This window comes from Arvicanthis niloticus, chromosome 23, assembly GCF_011762505.2.
Source record: "Arvicanthis niloticus isolate mArvNil1 chromosome 23, mArvNil1.pat.X, whole genome shotgun sequence".
Lineage (NCBI taxonomy): Eukaryota > Metazoa > Chordata > Mammalia > Rodentia > Muridae > Arvicanthis > Arvicanthis niloticus.
Genome location: NC_133430.1, coordinates 44,900,950 through 44,924,098, shown reverse-complemented (window position 1 = coordinate 44,924,098; position 23,149 = coordinate 44,900,950). Strand labels below are relative to the sequence as shown.

General features: G+C 42.4%; 2 protein-coding genes across 4 annotated transcripts; one reads left to right on the top strand and one right to left on the bottom strand.

The window, feature by feature from the left end:
- Nucleotides 1-17: 17 nt before the first annotated feature.
- Tomm20l (translocase of outer mitochondrial membrane 20 like) lies at nucleotides 18-9,879 on the top strand. The gene is made up of 5 exons (XM_076922055.1): nucleotides 18-447; nucleotides 573-616; nucleotides 4,731-4,812; nucleotides 8,723-8,865; nucleotides 9,771-9,879. The coding sequence occupies exons 1-5, from the start codon at nucleotides 309-311 to the stop codon at nucleotides 9,813-9,815; spliced, it is 453 nt and encodes a 150-aa protein (XP_076778170.1). The 5' UTR covers nucleotides 18-308; the 3' UTR covers nucleotides 9,816-9,879.
- On the bottom strand, nucleotides 9,878-23,050 carry Timm9 (translocase of inner mitochondrial membrane 9). Of its 3 annotated transcripts, none has more exons than XM_076922056.1 (5): nucleotides 22,897-23,050; nucleotides 18,242-18,327; nucleotides 13,016-13,080; nucleotides 12,138-12,233; nucleotides 9,878-10,398 (listed from the first exon to the last, which is right to left on the bottom strand). In XM_076922056.1, the coding sequence occupies exons 3-5, from the start codon at nucleotides 13,052-13,054 to the stop codon at nucleotides 10,264-10,266; spliced, it is 270 nt and encodes an 89-aa protein (XP_076778171.1). In that variant the 5' UTR covers nucleotides 13,055-13,080; nucleotides 18,242-18,327; nucleotides 22,897-23,050; the 3' UTR covers nucleotides 9,878-10,263. The 3 variants fall into 3 exon arrangements, with proteins under 3 accessions (XP_076778171.1, XP_076778172.1, XP_076778173.1); XM_076922057.1 differs by lacking the exon at nucleotides 22,897-23,050 and adding an exon at nucleotides 21,199-22,845; XM_076922058.1 differs by lacking the exon at nucleotides 18,242-18,327 and having other exon boundaries at nucleotides 22,897-23,044.
- Nucleotides 23,051-23,149: the final 99 nt, after the last annotated feature.

Sequence of the window (23,149 nt, the reverse complement as noted above, 5' to 3'; positions counted from 1 at the left end):
CCTACACCGTTACTTCAGAATCTTTTCCCTCTCCTGAGTTATGATGGGTGGGGAACTCGGATTGCGAGTCCTCCTGGGACCAGAAGAGCAGTCTGGCTAGCACTGACCAGGGCTTGGTGATAACCTGGGGCCAAGTGACGCACTAGGGAAACCCAGGCGACCCAAGGACGCTACATGCCCTGGCCACAGGAAATGGTCTTATCTGGCTGGAGAAGGCTCAGAATTCCAAGTCCTGCAGTCCTGGGTTCTGGACCCGGGGTTTGCTCACGAGTGGCTGGCCCGTGCCCAACGCTCGCTGGACAGCCCGGATGCCCAGCGTCCACCTTGGCGTCGGTCTCCTGGCGACCTTGGCAGCGGGCGGCGCCATCGTCCTGCTCGGCTACTGCGTCTACGTGGACTGGAGGCAGCACCGAGACCCCACATTCCTCCGCCGCCGCCTGCAGGACAGTGAGTGCCAGCGCAGCCAGCGGGAGGGAGGGCGGCCGAGCCTGGGCGGGTTCCCAAGCCTGTGCCCCGGACACCCCGTTCCGTGCTACCTGGCTCTCCCAGCCAGCTCGTGCCTGTGTTTGCAGAGAGAAGAGCTGGACAGCCCAAGGCCCAGGCGCCCGCCAGGCAGGTGAAGTGCAGCAGACCCACCAAGGAGCCTTCTAGAAGCCCAGGGAGAAGAGGCCTGCCAGTGCAGCACACCTGCTTTATAAAGTTTTAACCTTCTAATTACAAAGGGGAAGGGAAGAAAGGAAAAGTGGGTCTGATAAGGACACAGTATGAAGTCTGGTGGGATGGCTCTGGGGCCAAGAGGATTGGCTGCTCTTCCCGAGGACTCAGGTTTGATTCCCAGCACCCACATGGTAGTTCACAACTATCTGTAACTCTAACCTAAAGGGATCTGTCGCCCTCTTCTGTCCTCCAGGAAGCTACAGGGATGCACATGGTTGCAGACAGACATACTAACAAAACACCCATATGCATTTTTTAAAAAATTCTTATTGTTTTTTTTTTTTTTTTAAAGTATAAACAGGTTTTGGAGGATGAAACAGGAGGGAGTTCAAGGTTAGCCTGGGCCACATGAAACACTATTAGAAAGAGAAGGGTATTTCTAAAGTAAATGTTGTAGGGACAGGCACTTTTTTTTTCTTAGAAGAAGAGAAACTTGGGCTTCCCATATATCCGATTCACAGGATACCTAGGTCCCCAGGCCAGCCAACATAGAATATGGTTGACTAGTCAGGTTTTTATGGTTATTATTATTATTTAGACAAAGAAGGAAGTTGGCCCATATGTAATAGTTAAAAGACAACTTGAGAGGATTCATTCAATCCTGTCGCTGGTCCCATGTGTCTAACTCAGGTGGTCAGGTCTGTTGGAAAGTGTTTTTTAACCTGCTGAACCATACACTGCCCATACTAGTCACAGTTAAAACCTGCCTTTTATTCTAATGTGAATGGATGTTTGTCCTGCCGCATACCGCTATACATGGTACCATTTAGGGGTCAGAAGAGGGCATCTGATCCCCTGAGACTGAAGTTAAGAGGGTTGTGAGCTGGTATATATATACCAGGAATTGAACCTTGGTCCTCAGGAAGGGTAGCCAGTGTTCTTGACCACCACGCCACTTCTTCAGCCCCCTCCCTTATTAGTTATTTTTAAAGACAATTCAGTCATCTTGGGTTTTGATCCAGCTTTTGTTAACTCACATGAACTCAAAAGTGCGAGAGAATTCTTACCTCTCCATCTTTCAGGTGATCAGCCTGTGCTTACTTAAGGTCCTATTATGTGTGAGGCACTAAGGTAGGTATGACAGAGAGTAACAATAATGGAGTAAGAAAAACCCAAAGCAAGACAGGGGACAAGGCCAACAAATGTAACAAGAGTCTGGAGAAAGACAGAACCTTTTCAACGTGGAACTACACAGTGGCTACTCAGTTTACTTATTGTCTGGTTAAGCTTGCCGTCCTTCATACTTGGCCCCTGAATCTGCAGTCTGAACAGGTTTGGGTGGAGGATGACACTGTTGCTCTACTCAGCCTCAGAGAGGCTTGCTCCTGGGTGATATGTAGAGTTGGTTATCTGGAAGCACAACCCCCCATGTTTGCCAGATGATGTTGGGTGTTCACTTAGTTGAAACTGTTGGCATGCACCTGCATGTGACCTTGTCATACAGTTTGTGGGTCCTATCATTCCCAGGGGTAAGCAGGCAGGTCTGGATACTGACTATATATGCACCGAACACTGGAAGGGGACAACAGTGTTGAAGCGCATGCAGAGATGGGAGTGTGCCAGGAAGCAGCTCTTCCCACAGCACTGATGGCTGCTCGATTCTAAGCAGAGAGGAAATAGACTCCAACTCCTGACAGAGACAGGGCTCTGAAAACAGGTTTACACAGGGAATATTGCCATTGAGTGTTTTGGAAAATCCAATTTTTCTACGTAAGGCTTTGGGGCTGTCCTTGATCTGAAGCAGAAATGTTAGGGAAGGTGAGGAATGGTGTCAGGGAAGACTTTAGGATTGAAGGTGCTGCACAGGCACAGGGGAGCAGAATAGGGGATATGCCAGGCCCGAGCAGTAAGTCCGTCTGGCAAAGGGATCACTGTCCAGAGGTGTCTGCTGAAGCTGAGCTAAGTAAAGACAGAATCAGGGGAGGCTTGGTCTGATGGCTGGGCTTCTGGACTTAGTAAGAAATCAGTGGATTTCTGAGCAGGAATTTTTTGTTTTTTTTAAAGAAAAGGGCGGCGGGCAGTAGTGGCGCATGCCTTTAATCCCAACACTTGAGAGGCAGAGGCAGACGGATTTCTGAGTTCGAGGCCAGCCTGGTCTACAGAGTTCCAGGACAGCCAGGGCTATACAGAGAAACCCTGTCTCAAAAAAAGAAACAAAACTCTTAAGCATGAGTGTGCTAGAAGGATTAAAAAGAGAGTAAGTTACTGCAGCAACATGGGTGAGCAGCAATAAAAAAATCACATTTTTCTCATGGTGTCAGCAGTGAGTAAACTGGAAAGAGCAGAAGCAACTGACCTGGGACGGACTGAGTTCTAGTTGATGCTGACTGGTGAGAGGAGCATGGGAAGGAGAGAAGGGAAGTCAGAAAGAATGTCCACGTAGTCAAGGAAGCCCTTAGGCAACACTCAGGGTGTGAGGCATGTGCGTACAGATGCCTTTGCTGGCCAGCTTGGCTTGGCCAGGCTGGTACAGCTCCTGCCTCTTCTGCATCCTGAATGACTGTTGCCCTTGAACATTGTTTGGTGTGTGACTATTTGATTAATGTTTCTGACTTACTCGTCTAGGCTCCTCATAACCTTGTCTGTGTTTGCGGCTTGTTCTCCATTGACTGTATTTAGAATAGTCTGAAATATTGGATTTGCCCATAAAATATCTGTTAAATATCATTGCAAGTACAGGGAAACAGCTTGTATAGAGAGGCCCACATGTGAAATCGTGGTATCCAGGATGTGTTGTGGTAAGAGAGATGGCTGAGTGGTAGTTTGGTATCATCTTCTTGGAAGACTGAATGGTGAACTGTAAAGTCTGTACAATTTTTTGTTTGTGACAGATAATCATGGTGGTAACTTATTTCAGGAATAGATGTGCCTACTTATTTATTGTTTAAAAAAAAGACAATCATGGTGTCAATATGGAAAACAAGGTGGGTAGGTGGAGGATTAAAGAGAAAACCCAGTCTGGATTAGAAATAATGAAAACCCAAATGATTTAAAGTATGGTAAAATGCAGATGCAGGACTTTCAGATGTCTTCTCACATAATTCTTTGTTTTTGATACAGGGTTTCTCTGTGTAGCCCTGACTGTCCTGGAACTCACTCCATAGACCAGGCTGGCCTCGAACTCACAGATTCACCTGCCTCTGCCTCCCAAGTGCTGGGATTAAAGATGTGTGCCACAACTGCCTGGCTAAAAGATTTTAGTGTGTGTGTGTGTGTGTGTGTGATGCCATCTGAGTGCAGGTGTTCCTGGAGGCCAGAAGAGGGTGTCAGATCCCCTGGAGATGGAGTTACAGGCCATTGTGAGCTGCCCAGTGTTGGTGCTGGGATCTGAACTCCAATCCTCTGAAAACAGCAGGTGATCTTAACAACCAAGCCATCTGTCCAGTCCCCTTTCACCTATTTCTTAAAATAACCTTTTCATTTTGTAGGTAAACCAGAAACAAGCATTCTCTTCCCACCTTGCTGGTGCTTCCTTTCTCTCCACACTAGGACCCTGTTTTCTCACCATGCTCCACAGGTCTGCCTCATCAGTTACCTAGGGCAAGAAAGTAAAAAACTGCAGACAGAAGACAAGCCATGTGTGCTGGGACCTGCAATCCCAGTGCTTTTAGGACTCTTAGGCAGGAGGAATGTGAACATCTCAACCTGATGCCAAGGTTTTTTTGTCACCTGAAATTGTAACTACATTTTAGAAATTAGTTAGAAAAATATTTCTCGTCCATTGGGTTTGAGGTCAGATTTAAGAGGTGTCTTTTACATTGTTTATCACTGAGGTATGGTTTCATTTTGTCCTCTTGGCTGGTCTGGAATGTTCTCAATAGAACACTCTGTCCACCTGCCTTTGCTTCCCAAGTGCTGAGAATACAGGTGTGTGCCACCAGCCTGGCCTAAGAGGTACTTCTTTTATTAAATGTGGGTATGTATTTATTTGTTAAGAGGCACTTTAAAAATAAACATTGACAGTAACTGTATACATTTATCACTCATTGTTACATATTTTATAAATCCTTTAGTCATGGGATCCAGTGAAGAAGAAAAAACTACAAGAATTTTTTTTGCAAGAGGTGCAGATGGGAAAACTTTGTTTAGCTAGAGGTAAGAATAAAACACTCTTTTGTAAGTTTTTAATCGTATCTTCTTCAAAAACTGTTTGATTAGCCGGGCATGGCATATATTTATAAAATCAGTACTCGGGAGGCAAAAGCAAGAGGATTGACTCTGAGGCTAGCCTGGACTATTACACCATGAGAACAAACAAAAAAGCAACATTAATACTTAGTATCAGGCAAATTAGCTGGCTGTGGGGACCAGCTCACTTCAGTTACAGCAGTGTCTTAGACTGTTGACTTGGTGCTACTATCCCCATCCTGGGTATGGTAGAACATCCTTGTAATCTCAAAACTTCAAGATGCTGAGGTGAGAGTCCTGTGAATGTCAGGCTACTGTTGGCTACAGAATATCTCCAAAAACTAATTTAAAATGCATTATAAAAGTTTTCCTGCTAGATATGTGGTACATATCTTTAATTCCAGCATTTGGGAGACAGAGGCAGGAATATCTAAGTCCAAGGCCAGCCTGGTCTACATGTGAGTTGCAGGATAGCCAGGGCTACATAGAGGACCCTGTCCCAAAAAAACAGTATCAAACCAAGCATTTTCCTGACTTGAATATTCTAAATACTTTCAATGTAATCATTACAAAAGGCCATTCTGCTGTTTAATTTAGTGTGGGACCAAGACACAACTCTGTTTTGACCTTTCACCTAACTCTTGAAGCACCTCACAACGTTGCTAAAATGATTGTAGGTGATACACTCACTGGACCAATGTTGTAGGTAGCAATGATGCCTTGATTCTGGTGCTAAGTACTGCAAGGAAAAAGAATTTGGCGTGACGTAGGTAAGGAAGATCGGATCATGTTGGCAATTACGAATTATTAAGTAAAAATGTGTTTTCCCCAAGGTCTGCAAGTTCCCTGCATACCACAGCCCTTATTTTCCTTTTAATCTACTTACATGTTCAGTTTTGGCCTGCACATAGGTCTGGCCTCAAAGGCCAGAAGAGGGCATCAGATCTCTTGGAAGTGGAGGTAAAGGGCTGTCAACCACTATGTGGCTGCTGGGAATTAAGCCTCATCCTCTGCAAGAGCAGCCAGTGCTCTTAAGCGCACAGCTACCTCTCTTAGTCCCACAATGCCCGTTTTCTACTTGAAAAAAATTCTTTATTGCATTTATTTATTGTGTGAAGACAGAGGACTGTTTTTTCTCCTCTCCTGTCTTCCCTACTGTAATTAATATACAATTAAAATCATTTCACATTAATAATTTTACATTTTAATATTTTACTCTATATTGACTCTTGCTTTTTATTTTTTATTTTTTTTTTTTGGTTTGGTTTTTCGAGACAGGGTTTCTCTATGTAGCCCTGGCTGTCCTGGAACTCACTCTGTAGACCAGGCTGGCCTCGAACTCAGAAATCCGCCTGCCTCCGAAGTGCCGGGATTAAAGGCATGAGCCACCCCTGCCCGGCCAGAGCCACTTTTCAAATGAACTAAAATTAAGCTTTACGGAGGTTAGAACTGATATGAGCATATCAGTTACAAGGGTAACTCTCCATTAAGAGTGTGGAAGTTACTTTAAATCTCTCCAAGGAAGACAACCTTTCCTCTTCCTCTCATTTCTGTATCGTCTGTAGGCCGGTCTGGAACTCAGAGATCCACCTGCCTCTTCCTCCCGAGTGCTGGGGTTAAATGCGCTCTTTTGTTTTCCCCTCAAAAGACTTTGTGCGTTAGCCTGTATTGAAGTCGTTAACATTATCTGGGACTTATAAAAACGAACAGGGGCAGAGAGATGGTTTGGAGCACTTTTACTCTTGCAGAGGTCTCAGGTTTAGTTTCCAGCATCCATGTGTGGCTAACAACCATCATAACTCCAGTTCCAGGGGATCCAATGTCCTCTTCTCAGGCACTGCAGGCTTGTGGTACACATACATACATGCAGGCAAAACACTCACACATATAAAATAAAATCTCTTAAGAAGAAACAAATCTTCCTAAACAAACAAACAAATAAGCATGGTGGCTTCAAAACACAGCAGCAGATTATTAACTTTTGCTTTCACATAGCCATTTTTTCAAATCAAAACTTAGCTTTAATGAAGTTAGAACTGGCACGGTTGCCAGGCAGTGGTGGCGCACATCTTTAATCCCAGCTCTGGGAGGCAGAGGATTTCTGAGTTCGAGGCCAGCCTGGTCTACAGAGTGAGTTCCAGGACAGCCAGGGCTACACAGAGAAACCCTGTCTGGAAAAACCTTAAAAAAAAAATAAAAAAAAAAAAAAAAAAAAAAGAAAAAAGAAAAAAAATAAAAAATAAAAGGCAAAGCACTTGAGTTCAGTCCCCGCTCCTTCCTGGGCCTGGCCAGTCACAAAGAACAACTTGGATACTTCTTGGACTCTAAAAATTAAAAGGGACAAAACCTTTCAGCTTTAACTTCAGTTGAAGATGTGAGGAATTAAAATTTGAATTTAAGTCAAAAGGGAAAACAAGTCAGGTTGCTTCTGTTAGCAACTGACTCACGTATCAGGGTGTTTGCTAGGTGGCCCAGGCATGCAGTCAGTAAGCTGTGTAAGCATATACTCTAAGTGTACTCTTCAGTGTAAACACAACATATCTCCGGTGCTAACACAAGACTGCACATTTTTATCATTTCACTCCCCAAGAGTCATTATGTACTAGTTTAACTTAAAGGTGAATAAGGATTGGAACAAAAATTCAAACTTGGGTATTTCCCTTCTTAAAAGTGGGCTGTAAGTCTTTTTCATTTGAATGTATAATTCATGTTATTTTCTAAAAGTTTAATTTAACCACAGTGGTAAGAGTTTGAGGCCAAAGCTACAGGGTGTGACCTTGTTTCAAAACACACAACCAAAAAGAGGGCTGGAGAGATGGCTCAGTGGTAGGAGCACTGGCTGTTCCTCCAGTGGAACTGGGTTCCATTGCTAGCACCCACGTGGTCACTCACAAGCCCTCCTCGGGCTTCTGTTGGCACCATGTAAGCATTTAGTGTACAGACGTACATGCAGACAAAACACCCGTACACATCAAATAAATATAGTTCAAAAATGAGCTGTAGCAAGTGTCTCATATTTTATCAATCAAACAAACAAGGATGGTCAACTCATATTAATAAAAATAGATGAGATGAAAAAAACCTTGCATTGCCACCTCTATGCCCCCAATACAGAACATTTCCAAAGCAAGTGTATCAACTAAAACACTGAGTAAATGTTGAGTAATTTCTCTCTTAAAATTCTTCACACGACGACAGCTTCACGACACCCAGTGTTGTCCTTCATACTTGTGCTCGACTCATCATGGGATTTGTCTAAATTGTCATTAGCTTGACAGGCAGTTAACATTTTTGTTTGTTGTTAGACAGGGTTCCTCTGTGTAGATCTGGCTGTCCTGGAACAAACTGTAGACGAGGCTGGCCTTGAACTCAGAGATCCGGCTGCCTCGAAGGCGTGGGCCGCCACTGCCTGGTGATCTGAATGTGCTAGATGCTTTCTTGGTACTTTATAGAATATACATTTTAAAGGGTATCAACATCTTGCCTAAGTTCTGGAGAGATGGCGTTATCAGTTAGAACTATTGTTCTTCCCTGATAGAGCTTTAGTTAGCCAGTGAGAGGCTCTAGTTCTAGTCCCAGCATTCACACCAGGTAGTTCCCAAAAACCACGTGTAACTCCAGTTCTAAGGCTGGGTGTGATGACATATATCTTAAATACCAACATTCAGGAGCCGGAACTAGAGACCCTACATCCAAACAAAAAAAGACACCAGAACTCTAGTTTGGAGTGTCTGACTTCCTTTGGTGGCCTCTATGGGTACTGCACTCATGTGCATGTATACACTCATGGCCTCCCTGCCCCTTTCCTCCCACATAATTATTAAAAAACAGTAACTCTTTAATTTTTTTCCACTTAAATATAACCAATCTGTTTCAGGGGAGCATGGAATGGCGTTTGAACACCTCACCAATGCCCTTTTAGTGTGTGGGCAACCGAAGGAGCTACTGATGTTTTTCAAAAAAACACTCCCTCCTGAGGTTTTTCAGATGCTACTGTATAAAATCCCCCTTATTTGCCAGGTGAGCACGTATTTAACTATCGTTGTAAACATAGACAGTGAGTAACCATGGGGACGTGATTACAGCAAACAGTGCTATGGATGTGGACCCCTCCCTACCCACGTTTTCAAGTAGTATCTATTTCTGGTTCTACTCTTTAAGGTAAGAGTATCTTATCTTCCATGTTCTACTTTAGTGAATTGTGTGCTTTGTTATTGTGTGTTTTAACACTGCAGTTTTAGAGCAGAGTGGTACTTCTCACTAACGTGACAAGACACAGAAATAGCTTTGTTAATTTAAACATTCCAGTGTTGTACTGTGACTTTAGATTGGTAACAAATAAAGTCTATTTGTAAGCTCTTTCTTTTATCAGTTTGGTTATAAAACAAAATACAACAAAAACAAAGTAGTCATCTATTTATCCACTAGAATTTCTTGCAAATGTTTAAATTTGTTTCAGTATTTATTAGCCGTAAGATACAAATTTAACTCAGATTTCTTTTATTCAACTGGTCACATTAGTTTTATTCGTTTACACTAAACCATTAATGTTGGAGTTGTGTGTGGTGGTGGTGGGGGCCCACAGGCACTCTGGCATTAGTGTGTAGACAGCAGGCAGCCGGGCGCATCTCCTGCACCATGTGGCTGCTGCAGTTGGAACTCAGGTTGTCAGGCTTCGTGCCAAGTTCCTTTAGCTGCTGAGCCTCCCTAACCCAGACTCTCCATTTGTAAACACACTGTAAGACTCCATTAGAGCACACCAGTCGTAGCCGTGTCTAGGCTAGCTTCAAAAGGGGTGTTTCCTAATGACGACATGTCAACTGCAGCTGGGGTAAGAAGTGCAGTGTCTCATCTGACAAAAGCAGCAAGGAGGAAAACTTATGCCTTGAAATGATTAGCAAGTAACTGTTTTGTGTATTCACCAGCAACTTGAGGCAGATATGCATGAGCAAGAAGTACCTGAAGGATGATCCTGACTGAAAACGTCTCAGCGCATCCACACCCAGTCAGAATACCATGTAAAAACAACTGCTCAATGATATTTTCATTTATTTTACTTTTAGTAATAAATTTTTTCTATCTCATACATGATTGGACACATATTTTACTTTTAAAATTAACAGTCACAAAGAAAGGAACAGTGGTTTATTTTTACAATCACGGTGACCACGCAGATGAATCTTAAGGCCTCAACAACACCGCATCTTACCATTTTTACTGCACAGAAGGCCTTCTGTTTTGACTCTTTCTGGTGAACAGTGATTTTTCTCCAGTGGTTTCCATTGGTCAGGTAGTCATGACAGATGGTGTACCATGGCTCCTGCTGTGTGTCAGGGATTCTCCACCAGATGAATCCTCGTTCTGACTGCCAACGGCTGCTAGCAATCTTTCAGTGCAAGTCCACGCCTTAGAACTTCTCTACCGTGGTTGGCCTAGGAGTCCTGCTTTGGCTGCCAGGGCTTCATTCTGCTGAATGTGATATTCCTGAAATCTCATGGATATTCTCTGTGTCATTTTTAAATATTTCTGTAAGCAATGTTCTGAACAGGTAACCTAGAAATACAAGGGGAAGACCCAAGAAGCAACACAAAAATAAACATTTTTGTATTCTGAAGGAACCACCACTGGAATGGTGCTTTCTTTGGGTAGATCTACAAATTGAGTACTATCCTTGGCTTGCAATTTTATAGCTTTAAACTGTTTATGCTTTTATCTACTGGTGAGAATTAAAGTTTATGAAGTCTCTACAGGTCTGTGGCAGCAGCAACTACGGTGTGCTCTGCCCTGCCTCTCTGACAGAGTAGACGTGAACAGACTTCAGTCTGGAGTGGATTTTGTTCTCTAACCTCAAGGCTCACATCAAACATACCCAGTAGAAGGTTTGTTCCTTTTTCATGAGAAACTTGCTTCTGGATATTTTCACTCAAAACATTTTCTTTTTCTCTTGAGCAAGGTCTCATTATGCAGCCAAGACCGGTCTAGAATTTCAAAATCTTCTGCCCTAGCCTCCCAAAGGCTGAACCTCCCCCACCTTCAACCCTTTTCTTTTTATTATCAACTGAGGTGACCCAAGCTCAGAAATAAAGAATCTTCCAGGTTCTCTCTTGCATGCAGATCCTAGCCTATGACATACACCTGTGGATCTGTGAATGGGCATAAATTCAGGTAAAGTCCAAAGATTCACAAAGGAGACCAAGAGAAATTAACTATAGGTGATAAAGAAGGATGGTTTGTGGGCAAAAGGACACATGTCAGTCATGATAGAAATAATAAAGCTATTTTCTTCCAGTTTTAACTTGTCAGAATCTTTATTTTCTGGTATGTGTTATCCTCTGAGGCAGGGGCTGAAGGTTGGGTTTGCTTTCCAATCCCATCAGCCACTTGTACATCAGGAAATCACATGACTGCTCACTGAGCATATCTGTCTCATTCTGAAAAAGTGACTAAAAATTGTTATGAGGGTTTTTTATAATCTTATTTTCTTCCTTTTTTTTTTTTTGCCTAAAATTACATCAAAGCATTCTTCTGTAGTGTTATTTAATACGTAAATTGTATTGGTATACATAAAGTATGGTTTTAAAAAGTAAGAGTATTGCATGATCAAGGCCTAAGTATGAAATTGTAAGTTGCTACAACATGTTCCTTTAAAGAAGGAGATCATACTTGGCATCTTCCTAAACTCTGTCAGTTAAATTACCTAACAAGTGAGGTCTGGGCCCCAATGTTTACTGCCGTCTCTGCTAGAAGAAGTCCCTCACTCTGAGCAGATCTATAAACACCTTTACATGGACACTAGACGTGGGTCTCCACCAAGTGTTCATCATGGGCCCACATCCTCACGTCCATAGTTGGAGGGCCAGACAGGCAGTGTCTGGCTTCTTTAGCACTGCTACCCTGACAAAGGCAGATGAAAACCATCCCTGTGTTGCCAGGCAGTGGCGCACGCCTTTAATCCCAGCAGTTGGGAGGCAGAGGCAGGCGGATCTCTAAAGAGGCCAGCCTGCATTACAGAGAAGAGACCGTCTTGAAAAGCCAAAAAAGAGCATCTGCTCTGGAGCCGCAGCTCAGCTGCTGCACACAGTCTGTAAAGCGGTCGGCTGTGATGCAGTGTGACTGTTAAATTAACTTGGTGTCATTAATCTTGGCATCTTGTGTCCCTGACTGCTTTAGTACCTCTAAGCAATGTATGGAAATGACAGCCCCGTCAGAAACAACAGATGAAATGCTAGGAGGGATTTGCTCTGTGATTTATGACAAACTTGCGGTTTTTTAGTGAGTAACACTTTTCATACCTCTTCAGGTTTCACCTCTCTTGTTGTGAAGTCTTTAACACAGTCCAAAAAGCAGGTTTCTGTAAGTTTATTGTAGGTTCCCAGGAACTCCTTAAACTATAAATGAGAAGTGCTTTAAAACCCAGGCTGTGGAGCCAAGACGTTTCGAAACTTACCGATACTTAGACACACTACCCTGTCACGTCCCTTTCTTCCCCTCCTCCATGTGAATTTGTTTGCTGACTTAAGGAGCTTTAATGTACACACACGGTCTGCCTTCCTAGTTGTACTTTTCTCAACTGCTGTCCAATATATAGTTTATAGCATCTACAGTGGAGTGATGTCTCATGTCCTGGCTACTTAACAGCTAAAGTGCAGGATCACATGAGTTTAGAAACCCACCTGAGCAACATAATAAGATTTGGCCTCAGAAGCAAAATAAACACACACTTTTTAAAATATTCTTAAATATGGTTTTGGGGCATAAATGCTAAACTCTTATGTTCTTTTGAGTAAATATTTAAGTTATAATTCCACTCACAACTATGTAGCTCAGGCTAATACAATCTTTCTGAATGGGCTTTCTAAGTGCTGGGATTACAGACATGCACCACATGCAGGTATTACTGATTTTTGGGAATGGAATGATAAACATTTAAACAATGTAATCACTGATTGACACAGCTGCACAGTTATTATGCAATGTTTTTTAACCCACCCCTACAACCCTTTGAAACAATGTCTCCACATAGCCCTGGCTGTCCTGGAACTATGTAGACCAGGCTAGCCTCAAACTCATGGAGATTTGGCTGGTCTCTGCCTTTTGAGTGCTGGAATTAAAGGCGTGTGCCACCACCATCCCTGGCTAAGATCCTTTTCCCTTAGTTAAAGTATCTTACCTGTTTTATCTGGTCAGATTCTGGTATCTGTGCAGCCATATTCTTTCAGTATGTTTATTAGTCACCTTATTTCAAAGTTAAAAAAAAAAAGTCAGCTTATAAACACATTTTTAAGCCACTATATATATAAAATCTCACAGATTTTAATGACAACAGTTCTTTTCTTTTTCTTCTTGAGACAGGTTTTTCTCTGTGTAGTCCTGGCTATCCTGGAATTTGCTCTGTAGAATAATCTGGTCTCAAACTCAAAGAGATCTGCCTGCCTCTGCCTTATGATTACTGAGATTAAAGGCTTGTGCCACCATTACTCAGTTGACAATTTATTTTCTAATGCTAGCTATGGGACTCACAGGCTTTGTCTTAATCAAATCTCCAATATTAAGACAGTATCCTACAGTCCTGTAACAATGCTTATTAAAGCCCCTATCATAGTGGGGATTTAAGGGAAATCAAGAAAATTCTTAAACTCTTCCTAAATTTTCCTAACTATCCTATTAGTTGTCAATTTAACTTTAATCTGTGTTACTAATCTACGTAAAACAAAGGTTCTAGCAATTGTTGACAAACACCATTTACTTTTAACAAATCCTATTTATGATTAAATCAACACTGGCTCAAGAAAAATATTCAGAGTTCTCGAGGTTGCAGGAATTAAATATTCTTTGAAATTTATTTTGATGAGTTTGCCTGAATGTATGTCTGTGTATCATGTCCATGCAGTGCCCACGGAGGCTCCGTAAGTCACCATACAGTGGTGAGCTGCCATGTGAGTGCTAGGAATCGAACCTGGGCCCTCTGCAAGAGCATGCTGTGCTCTTACCTGATGAGCCATCTCTCTAGCCCCGAGTTATATATTCTTTTATAAAACTGAAACTAAATAGGACAGTTACAGAGAGTTGTGAATTTGCCATGTTGGGGTGCTAGGAGTTGAACCGGGGTCCTCTGCAAGAGCAGCAGGTGCTCTTAACCACCAACCATCTCTTCAGCCCCAGTAGTCTCATTCTGATTAAATCATGTATAACATGATAAACTTGTTCCTGCCTGATGGAGATAAAATCCCGTTCTGTCACCCTCTTGACATCACTCTGGTCCATGTGTCAGAGCAGCTCACTGCAGCCTCCTAGCTGTACACACTAGAACCATGAATGGAGCGCACACACACACACACACACACACACTGATTGCTACTGTTTTTTTCTCCCTAAGATGTTGGTGACGATTGCTGACACTTTTAAAGTCTGATACAAGGAAAGCATTAGCTCTTCTGTACTTGCTACTCTAGTCTCATTCCACATGCTACAGCCCAGTCCTCTCTGAAGTAATGATAATGAGAAACAGAATTGTGTTTATTTCAGAGAATGCCTTAATAGTAACAGAATATAAATTATTCTTTTTATGTGTGCCAGTTACGTAAGATAGTATAGCAACTTTATGGGTGTTATAAAGTGCCAGTGCCCAATCAAAGAAACAGGTTTGTACAAACATCACGCAACATTTTTTTAGTAAGACGGTGCAGATGTACTTTTTCTTATCCACTTTTTACACACAGCTAGAAAGCTGGACCTCACATATGAAAGAAATACAAGAAAAGAGAGGTATCGAGAAAGCAGCAGACTGGCTCGGGGCCTTGGACTCTAATAAGCACAGGGGCAGAATTTTGGGTGTTTTCTGTTTTGCCTTATAGACTTACAACTGAAAATGTTGGCAACATCTAAGTGGACCAGTAAGAAACAAGACACCCCCTGAAAGCCTAGTCTAACAAAATATCAACAGAAGATCGGCAAAAGGCCGAATGTTCTTTATATGTGAACTGCTGAACTGGCAAACAGCATCACTAGGTGTTTGCAATGAGCTGCTCTGACATGTGGACCAGGGTGGTGTCGAGAGGGTGACAAGTGACAGAACAGGGGATTCCATTTCCATTAGGCAGGAACGAGACCTTCTACTATGTCAGTGGAAACCTTACAAGACTAGCTGCTACCCCAATGGCTGTACCAAGGTAGTTGCAACTTTCTCCTCTGGGGTACCATCAAAGAAGGCCTGGTTTGGACTCAAGGTCTACTCTCCTGCCCTTCTCCCCACGATAAGCAGGCCTCCTGTGGTACTAGGAGCAGCCACACAGGGAGTGGTAATAAGGCACAGATATGATAACAGGTCTCCTAATTTGGCCACTAACATAAACCTACAAATTCAAGTAGCTGAGTTGAACAACACAAACTCAATGAAATCTACATAAAGATAAATTATCATCTACCACTTGCCTAAAAGGTATCACTTTTTGTTTTGCCTTGAGACACATGAACAGAACTCATGTTCTTCTGCCTTGGCTTCCCGAGGCTGGGGATTATGCTAAAAACTTTTTGATAAAATTCAACCTACTGAAAGACAACACCTGCTAGTAAGACTGCAAGCAAGCAGTTGAGTGTGTTAGGAATAACCCCAGTATTACAGAGGTAGAGGTAGAGGTAGAGGCAGGAGGATCAATTTAGGGTACAGAGTAAGTTCAAGGCCAACCTGGATGGGTTTCAAAAAGACTGTAGACAAAGAGAGATGTCTGTTATGAGGTACAAGGAGAATATTAGTAAGAGCAGTGGAGCAAGAAGGGAAACAGCACACACAGACCAGAAGGGGGAGCACAGACCTAGCCTCATCTGAGATGACACAAACCCCAAACAACTTACAAAGAACTCTTGAGAACTAATATGGGAACCCAGCAAGGCTTAGTTGGCATACAAAAACAAAACTGCACTTCTCTTTCCTAGCAATGGGCACACGTGCAGCGGAGTTAAATGTAATACTGATTACTGTAAGATTTAAAAGTCAACCCATCGAAACATGTATAACATATCTTGAAAACAATAAAAAAAAAAAAAAAAAAAAAATGACCTCAATGCCATTTCTGTGGGCTTTTTGTTTCATTTTGCTTGGCTTTAGCATTTTTTTGGTTTTATTCATCTTTTGTCTACTTGTTTTGATTTCTGTTTTTGTGGGGTTGTTTCTCATTTTTTGAAAAAGAACAAAGCTGGATAGGTAAGGAGGTGAGGAGGATCCGGGAGTAGTTGGGGGAGGGGAAAATCATCAAGCTATATTATATGAAAACAAAACATTTAATAAAAAAGGAGAAACTATCAGAAAAAGGAAAGACATTGTTCATAGACTGATAAGGTGCAATATAATAAGAATGTCAATTTTCTCCAAACTGATAGACACGCTTAATCCAGGTCTCACTAGGACCTCAGCCAGGTTCCTAACGTAGGTGAGATGATGCCAATCAAAGGGCTACAGCAGCTGAATGGAGACTAAACTCGGGGGGAATCAACTCACGTGATTGAAAGAACTTTCCCATAGCTGGTAGAGTGGAAAAGTAAATCCTCAAAGATTATACACTGTGTGATTCTATTTATGAAACACTCTGTTTTCTTTCTTTTTTGGAAACAAGGCCCTACTATGTAGTGCTGACTAGATTGGAAGTCACTATTTAGAGCAGGCTGTCCCCAGACTCACAGAGATCCTACTTCTGACTTCTAGTTCTGGGATTAAAGGTATGCACCAACATCCCTGGCTGAAATATTCTTGGGATGCAGAGTTACATGAACACAGAACATAGTACGGTTGCTATAGGAGGAAGAGGTAGAGGAGCAACACGAGAGACCTATGAGATGGAAGTGTACCGTGTCTGGATTGTACATCAGTACCTGTATCCCGTGGTCTAGTTCTGTAAGATGTTGCTCTTCTGAAAAGCAGGGTAAAGGGCATAAATGATCTCTGAGATCACAAGAACGTATGCCTGTAATAATCTCTCAATAAGGAGACTGAAGAGACGCTCACAAGATAGTAGTGCTTGCTGCTCTTCCAGACAACTAGAAGTTCCCAGCGTCCATGCTACCAGGCAGCTCACAAGCACCTGTAACTCCAACTTTTGAGGGTCTGAATCCCCTCTTCTGGCTGCCAAGGGCAGTTGCATACATGTGGCAAACATACAAACACACACATATTTTTTTTTTAAGTTACATAAGGAAAAACATCCTGCAGAGGTTTAAGATTTGGTAGCATCACTTGCATAGAATTAAGTAGTAAATGAAGCCATTGTTGGATGGGAACTTTTTTTTTTTTTGTTTATTTTATGTATGAGTACACTGTAGCTGTCTTCAGACACACCAGAAGACATTGGATTCCATTACAGATGGTTGTGAGCCACCATGTGGTTGCTGGGAATTGAACTCAGGACCTCTGGAAGAGCAGTCAGTGCCCTTAACCGCTGAGCCAGCTCTCCAGCCCTTGATGGGAACTTTAAAATGTGAGACTGAAACATACTTGTTGAAATGCACACTGCTTACTGAGGGCTCATTACACTCAGGAGCACACTGCAAACCAGGTATCTGCAGTTCACACTGAAAAGGACATATCTCATTTCCTTGCCTAGAGGTCCCTAGACCTTGTATGATAATGCCGAAATCTGGTTCTTTTCCCCTACATCTAACCTTGTATTTCTTTAAGTTGAAATTCTTGACTTTTCTCAGAGGTTGCATGGCAAGATACAGGAAATCTTTACATGTTCTCTGTCAGGGACTGATACACTGATATGTCCCTATATCTAGTACTGGTAACAATACACTGATATGTCCCTATATCTACTACTGATGACAATCAGTCTCACCTAGCCCAGGCTGGCCTCCAACTTGTTTTTTTAGCTGAGGATGCCTTCGAATTCCTGATCCTCTTACCCATACTTCCTAAGTGCCAGCATTATAGGTGTGCTCCACCATGCCCAACGATGTGATTTTGCTAATGTCTCTTAATATCTTTTAACAATTTCCTTTCTTGCATGTCTGAGTGTAAGTACCTACAGAGGCTAGAAGAGGGTGTGAGATTCCCCTGGAGCTGGAGTTACAGGCTCCTGTGAGTTGCCTGACATGGGTAATGAGAAGTGAACTTCCATCCTTTGGAAGTACAGCAAGTGCTCTTAACCACTGAGCCATCTCTCCAGCCCAGGTTATTCTTTTATTTGATCCTGTTTTCCAGAAATCACATCAAATGGCTTGTTATCAAAAAGGCAAATATTAAAACAGGGTTACTTTCTGATCATTGCTCTGAAATCTGGAAAGAATGGGCAGCTTTCACTTAGGTCTGAGAATGACTATAGAACAGGGTTAGTTTTATGGCTAACTATATCTCAGAGAAGCACAGAAGAAGTTCAGAGTAAAGGTAGACTTTATCAGTGCAAACCTTTTCTGATGCATCAGTTTCCTTTCTGCTCTGGAAAAGCAAGTGCCCCGCCTTCTGCTTGTCTTCAGTGAGATTGGATTTCTTACCTGAAAATCGAATGCATTATATAATATGACTGCCGAAGGCCCTTCTTTTTAATGAAACCTAATTTCTTTTGGCTAATAATTTTTGTTTGGTTTTGTTTTTGAACAGTCTCTTTATGTAGACCAGGCTGGTCCTGTACTCAGAGATCTGCTTATCTCTTGTCTCCCTAGTGCAGCAAGCACCTTCACCTGCTTAGCTGCTACAGTCTTAGGAGACATTCTGGTTGTCTGGTTTGCCTTCATTTACCTTAGTGCACATACAGGCAGAAGGACAGCTGGGGAGGTGGTTCACCAAAGGTGTACACCACACACGCTGCAGCTAACTCATTTTAAAGGCTCTTCATTCTTACTACTCCCAACTGAATGAGAGAATAAACCAGGCTTTCTCTTGTGGGCAGAGGAGTCAAAGCGGAGCACTGGGCATGCACAGCAATGCTCCACCACCAGCTTACAGCTGCAGGCCCCGCCCCTTCGCCTTTTTACTAAGGGAAATTAGTTCATATAGTCTTGAGTTTATAGCTCAGTAGCATATTTTTAAAAAGAAAGGATGTCATGCTATACCTTAAAAGTTTTTTGTGATCATTCTGATAACTGTAAGAAAGATGGACAGTTCAAACACAAAATTTACATGAGGTAACTTTCAGATTAACTAGAACTCAGTACCACTGGAGGCATTCAGCCTTTAAAATCCAAGATTTTCCCCATTATAACACCTGTGTGACCAATATGCTATTATTTTGAATATAACTTATATATAATAATGTTCTCTAAATATAAAAACTGTTATGAGCTCTTTTGATTTTTTTTTTTTACCGTATCTTCACATTTATTAAGTATATCTAATAAGACATGAAGTCTCATGTGTCCTAGAATTTTCTATGTAGCCCAGGCTGGACTGGAACTTGGGATATTCACTAGTGCTGAGAGTACAGGTATGGACCACCATGGCCGGCTTGTAATTTCTTCTTTAATGCATCTTGTTTCTTCCTAAATTAATTCTGTAGGCATGTTATTGTACACTGAGTACAGATTATCCTTGTGTTACTCAAATGCTGACGTATATGTTCCTGTATCTGGTTGTAAAATATTGCTCCCCAATTATTCCCTTACTGGTCAATATAGAAGTTGATCAGTAAATGACTGATCAGGGGAGAGAATAGGGCTGGACTTCCTCCCAGCCCGGGGAGGAGGGAAAGAGAGAAAAAAAAAGATTTGCCGGGAGACACCATGAGAAAACACCTGCTGCCCAGAGAGTCAGACCAGTACTAAAATGCCAAGCATCATGGGGATTCTGCCTGGAGGTAGCCAGAGTAGCTTGGAGGATTAAAATAGAGCAATATTGCTCAGTTGTTGTGCCCTTAGGGTTTGTTACATAAATTTAATAGTCTAGTTTCAATTATTTGGGAGCTAGCTGGGTTAAGAGAAAAACTGTAACAAACATTCATAAATTCCCTATTAACAAATTCCCTTCTCAGAAAGAAAATACATTTTTTGGAGATCAAGAGAGTGACCAAGCACCCTGAAATTTGTTTCTTCATCTCTCACTTTTCAGAAATTTAATATTGAAAGGGAATTAACAAACCAGGCATGGTGGTGCACACCTTGAGTCCTCAGGACTAAAGCACTCTAGATTTTAGCACTTGGGAGGCAGAGGCAGGTAGATCTCTGAGTCTGAGGTCAGACTGGTCTACAGATCGAGTACCAGGACAGCCAGGGCTACACAGAAAAACAAAACAAACAACACAAAGAAAAGTAATTAATAAGGGCATGGCGAGGATTAACATTTGTTTCTTTGTAAATAATATGCCCATTTGTACCAACTCTGAAACCAAATCTTAGTAAGACTTTAATTTATAGTAAGCGATTCTTCTAACATTCTAAGCTACAATTGTTCCTAGTCCCTGCATAACTGGTAATGTGATTCACAACCTTGGGGTCGCCCTTGAATGGATAAAACTAGGGGATATGCAAGGAAACAAGAAATACCTACTGTCTTCAAGTACCTCTAAGGTTATTTATGAAGAATCCTGTCCCTTCTCATAGTAAGATAAGACAATTAATTAACAATTAATTAATTAAAAGGGTCAATCTAGCACCACACAAGGTAACTGCTACCACTAGACAAAATTCCCTGCTGTGATGCTCCAGGACACACACCATTACTTTAGTGGCATTCTGGTCTAAAAATATTGGTTCTTTTTCTGGTCCTGAAGGAATAATTAGGAAAATCCATAGTGTAGAATAACTGAAGAAAATTAGACTAGTCTTCAAAAATACTATGAGGAGCCAGAGAGATGCTCAGTGGTAAAAGTACGTATGTCCAGGCAGTTAGCGCACGCCTTTAATCCCAGCACTCTGGAGGCAGAGGCAGGCAGATCTCTGAATTTGAGGCCAGTCTGATCTACAGTTCGAGTTCCAAGACAACCAGAGCTGCACAGAAAAACCCTGCTTCAAAAACCAAACAAACCAACAAAAGAGTACTTACTGCTCTTGCAGCAAGTTCGGCTCCCAGTACCCACAGAGCTCACAACCAGCAGTAGCAGTCCCAAAGACTGCAACTCCTCTCTGGCCTCCTCAGGCACCAGGCAATCCTGTGATACATATGTGATACATACACATACATGCCTATAAGCACACATCTTTATAACATTAAAATGCTATACAGAGTGGGTGGCTGATGCAGTTTGAGATGTCCATCACTGTAATTAAGTGCAGTGTGTCACCTTAAATTACATCCTCGATCAGCAAAGATTTTTTTGCGGGGAGGGTGAGGAGAGCAGACAGTCCCTGAAAAGAAGGCCAACACACACACAGTTCCCTTCTGGAATAAGGTTTGTTAAGAAAATGGGCCCTGTCAAGTGTGGTGGCTCATACCTTTAATCCCAGCACCTGGGAGAGGCATTCAGATCTCTGAGTTCCAGGCTCTCAGCAGAGGAGGAGGGATGGGAGGGAGAAAGAGACAGACAGATCACTTCTAGCTGTGGGACCCCGCCTTCTAACGGCATAAGGCAGCAGGTCACTATTCTAACAATAAAGACAATGTTTAGATAATTAGGAAAATCTAAACGCCTTAAGTGGGATAATATTTCTAGACTGTAATGTCCTTCAGGAGGCTCAGGCTGCAGCAGTCAAGGCTCAAGTTCATGATGTCTGAAACTTATTTGCAAATGTTTCCTCAGGGAAACAAAGTGTGTGTATAGATGTGCTCTGGGAAGGGTAAGAGGGGGACAGGATGGAGAGAGGTGGGGAAACACAGTTAAAAATGTTAACAAAAAGAATAATAATCCCCTAAACTATTTTTTGTTCAAAGGCTATAAGTCAGTGTTTATTTTGAGAGTTCAAATACTTAATAGAACTTTTATTGTTTTATTATCGTATTATCTTTCACATGACCCTTTAGATTATTTGCAGGTTTAGTTAGGTTGTGGGATTAACAGACAAGGTTTTTAGTTGTTGTCGTTTTGTTTGAGACAGGGTTTCTCTGTGTAGCCCTGGCTGTGTTGGAACTCTTTGTAGATAGGCCTCTGTGCCTGAAGTGTTGGGGTTAGAGGCTCAACATTAACAGGCTACTCTTAATTAACTCAGTGTTAATCTTAGCTAAAAGCATTTCAAAATGGATTCCTGTTGTTTCCCCAATTCAAAGTCTAGCCTCAAGGAAGATGTGAACAAGACTACTTGGGGTGGAGCCCTAGGTCTGTCATTCGGTTACAAATTATTTCCTCAGGTCACTCTACCAATTGCCTTTGCAGTTGCTCAGCGATTTGAAATGAGAGGGGAAAGGTCATTTTTTTCATATCTAAGTTTTATATAGAAATTACATTAGTTAATTCACTTCTAAGGTCCGTTGCAGCTCTGACATTGTCATTCAGTCTTTTAATACACTTATACAACAAATCATGAACCAACAGATAAATCTAAGGGTCAACAAAAGAGGATATGTAACAGATATAAAAATGATTAATCACAAAACTAATTAAATAGCAACAACACAAAAGTAACAGGCCGTCCAAAGGTGAGGCTTTTAAGGTGTCTTTTTTTACCCTAGGTAGGAATGTAAATAGCTGAAATATAAGAGATAAAATTTGTTACTTAGGTTTATATCTTACATTGTTTTACTTTGCTTAATATATTTTATTTTTTATTTTAAAACCTATTTTAAAAGCCTTCAGCAAGGCTCTAAACAGTGCGTTCTCCACTATGAGACCTGTGAGTCCTTGTGCTTTAGACAGGGTAAAAGCAGAGGGAATCTAAAGATTTTCTGCAAAGGGGCTCCTGTGTGACAGCTCAAGGTCACCGAGTGACTAGCTACCTTGTAGTCCCAAAGCGAGCCCCGGAGCCCTCCAGTCCCGGGTGGGCGGTGTCTCGGGGCCTCGGGTTCCTACCCTCGGGGTGACAAGGCCTCCGGGGAGATCTGGCCTCCTGCTGCGCCGCGCTGCCGGTTGCGCAGCCCCACGACCCGCGTGCACGCGGCGGCTCCCTCCAGCGTACCTGCCCGCTACCTTTCCCGAGTGAAGGCTGCCACCCCGCTGCCCGCGAACCCGGGATTATGAGAGCAGACGAAAGGGACCCTACTTAGCCACAGGATCTCGCATCTGACTCCGGTACCGGGATGAAGGGCTGCAGTACAGGTAGAGTCGGAGCTCGGAGGGTCAGTACCGAGAGGGCGCCGCGCCGCTGGATAGCGGAGAACACGTGGGGGCAGTGATGTCAAGCATGGCTTTAGATCCTTTGACGCAGATTCGTCACTACGTGGGAAAATATAGGAAGAAAAGCAAGTGCCCAAGTGAATTCTAAAATCAGATAAGAATTAAGTCTTGTGATCAGC

Bases quoted from the DNA above. Each gene is read 5' to 3' on its own strand.
- Tomm20l (XM_076922055.1), top strand. From the start codon at position 309: ATGCCCAGCGTCCACCTTGGCGTCGGTCTCCTGGCGACCTTGGCAGCG. The intron at 617-4,730 runs GTGAAGTGCAGC...TAAATCCTTTAG, and splicing joins CCCAGGCGCCCGCCAGGCAG to TCATGGGATCCAGTGAAGAA. The intron at 8,866-9,770 runs GTGAGCACGTAT...TGTATTCACCAG, and splicing joins AAATCCCCCTTATTTGCCAG to CAACTTGAGGCAGATATGCA.
- Timm9 (XM_076922056.1), bottom strand. From the start codon at position 13,054: ATGGCTGCACAGATACCAGAATCTGACCAGATAAAACAG. The intron at 12,234-13,015 runs GTAAGATACTTT...TCTCATTTATAG, and splicing joins AATCTGACCAGATAAAACAG to TTTAAGGAGTTCCTGGGAAC. The intron at 10,399-12,137 runs GTATGAAAAGTG...TTGTATTTCTAG, and splicing joins GAGAGGTGAAACCTGAAGAG to GTTACCTGTTCAGAACATTG.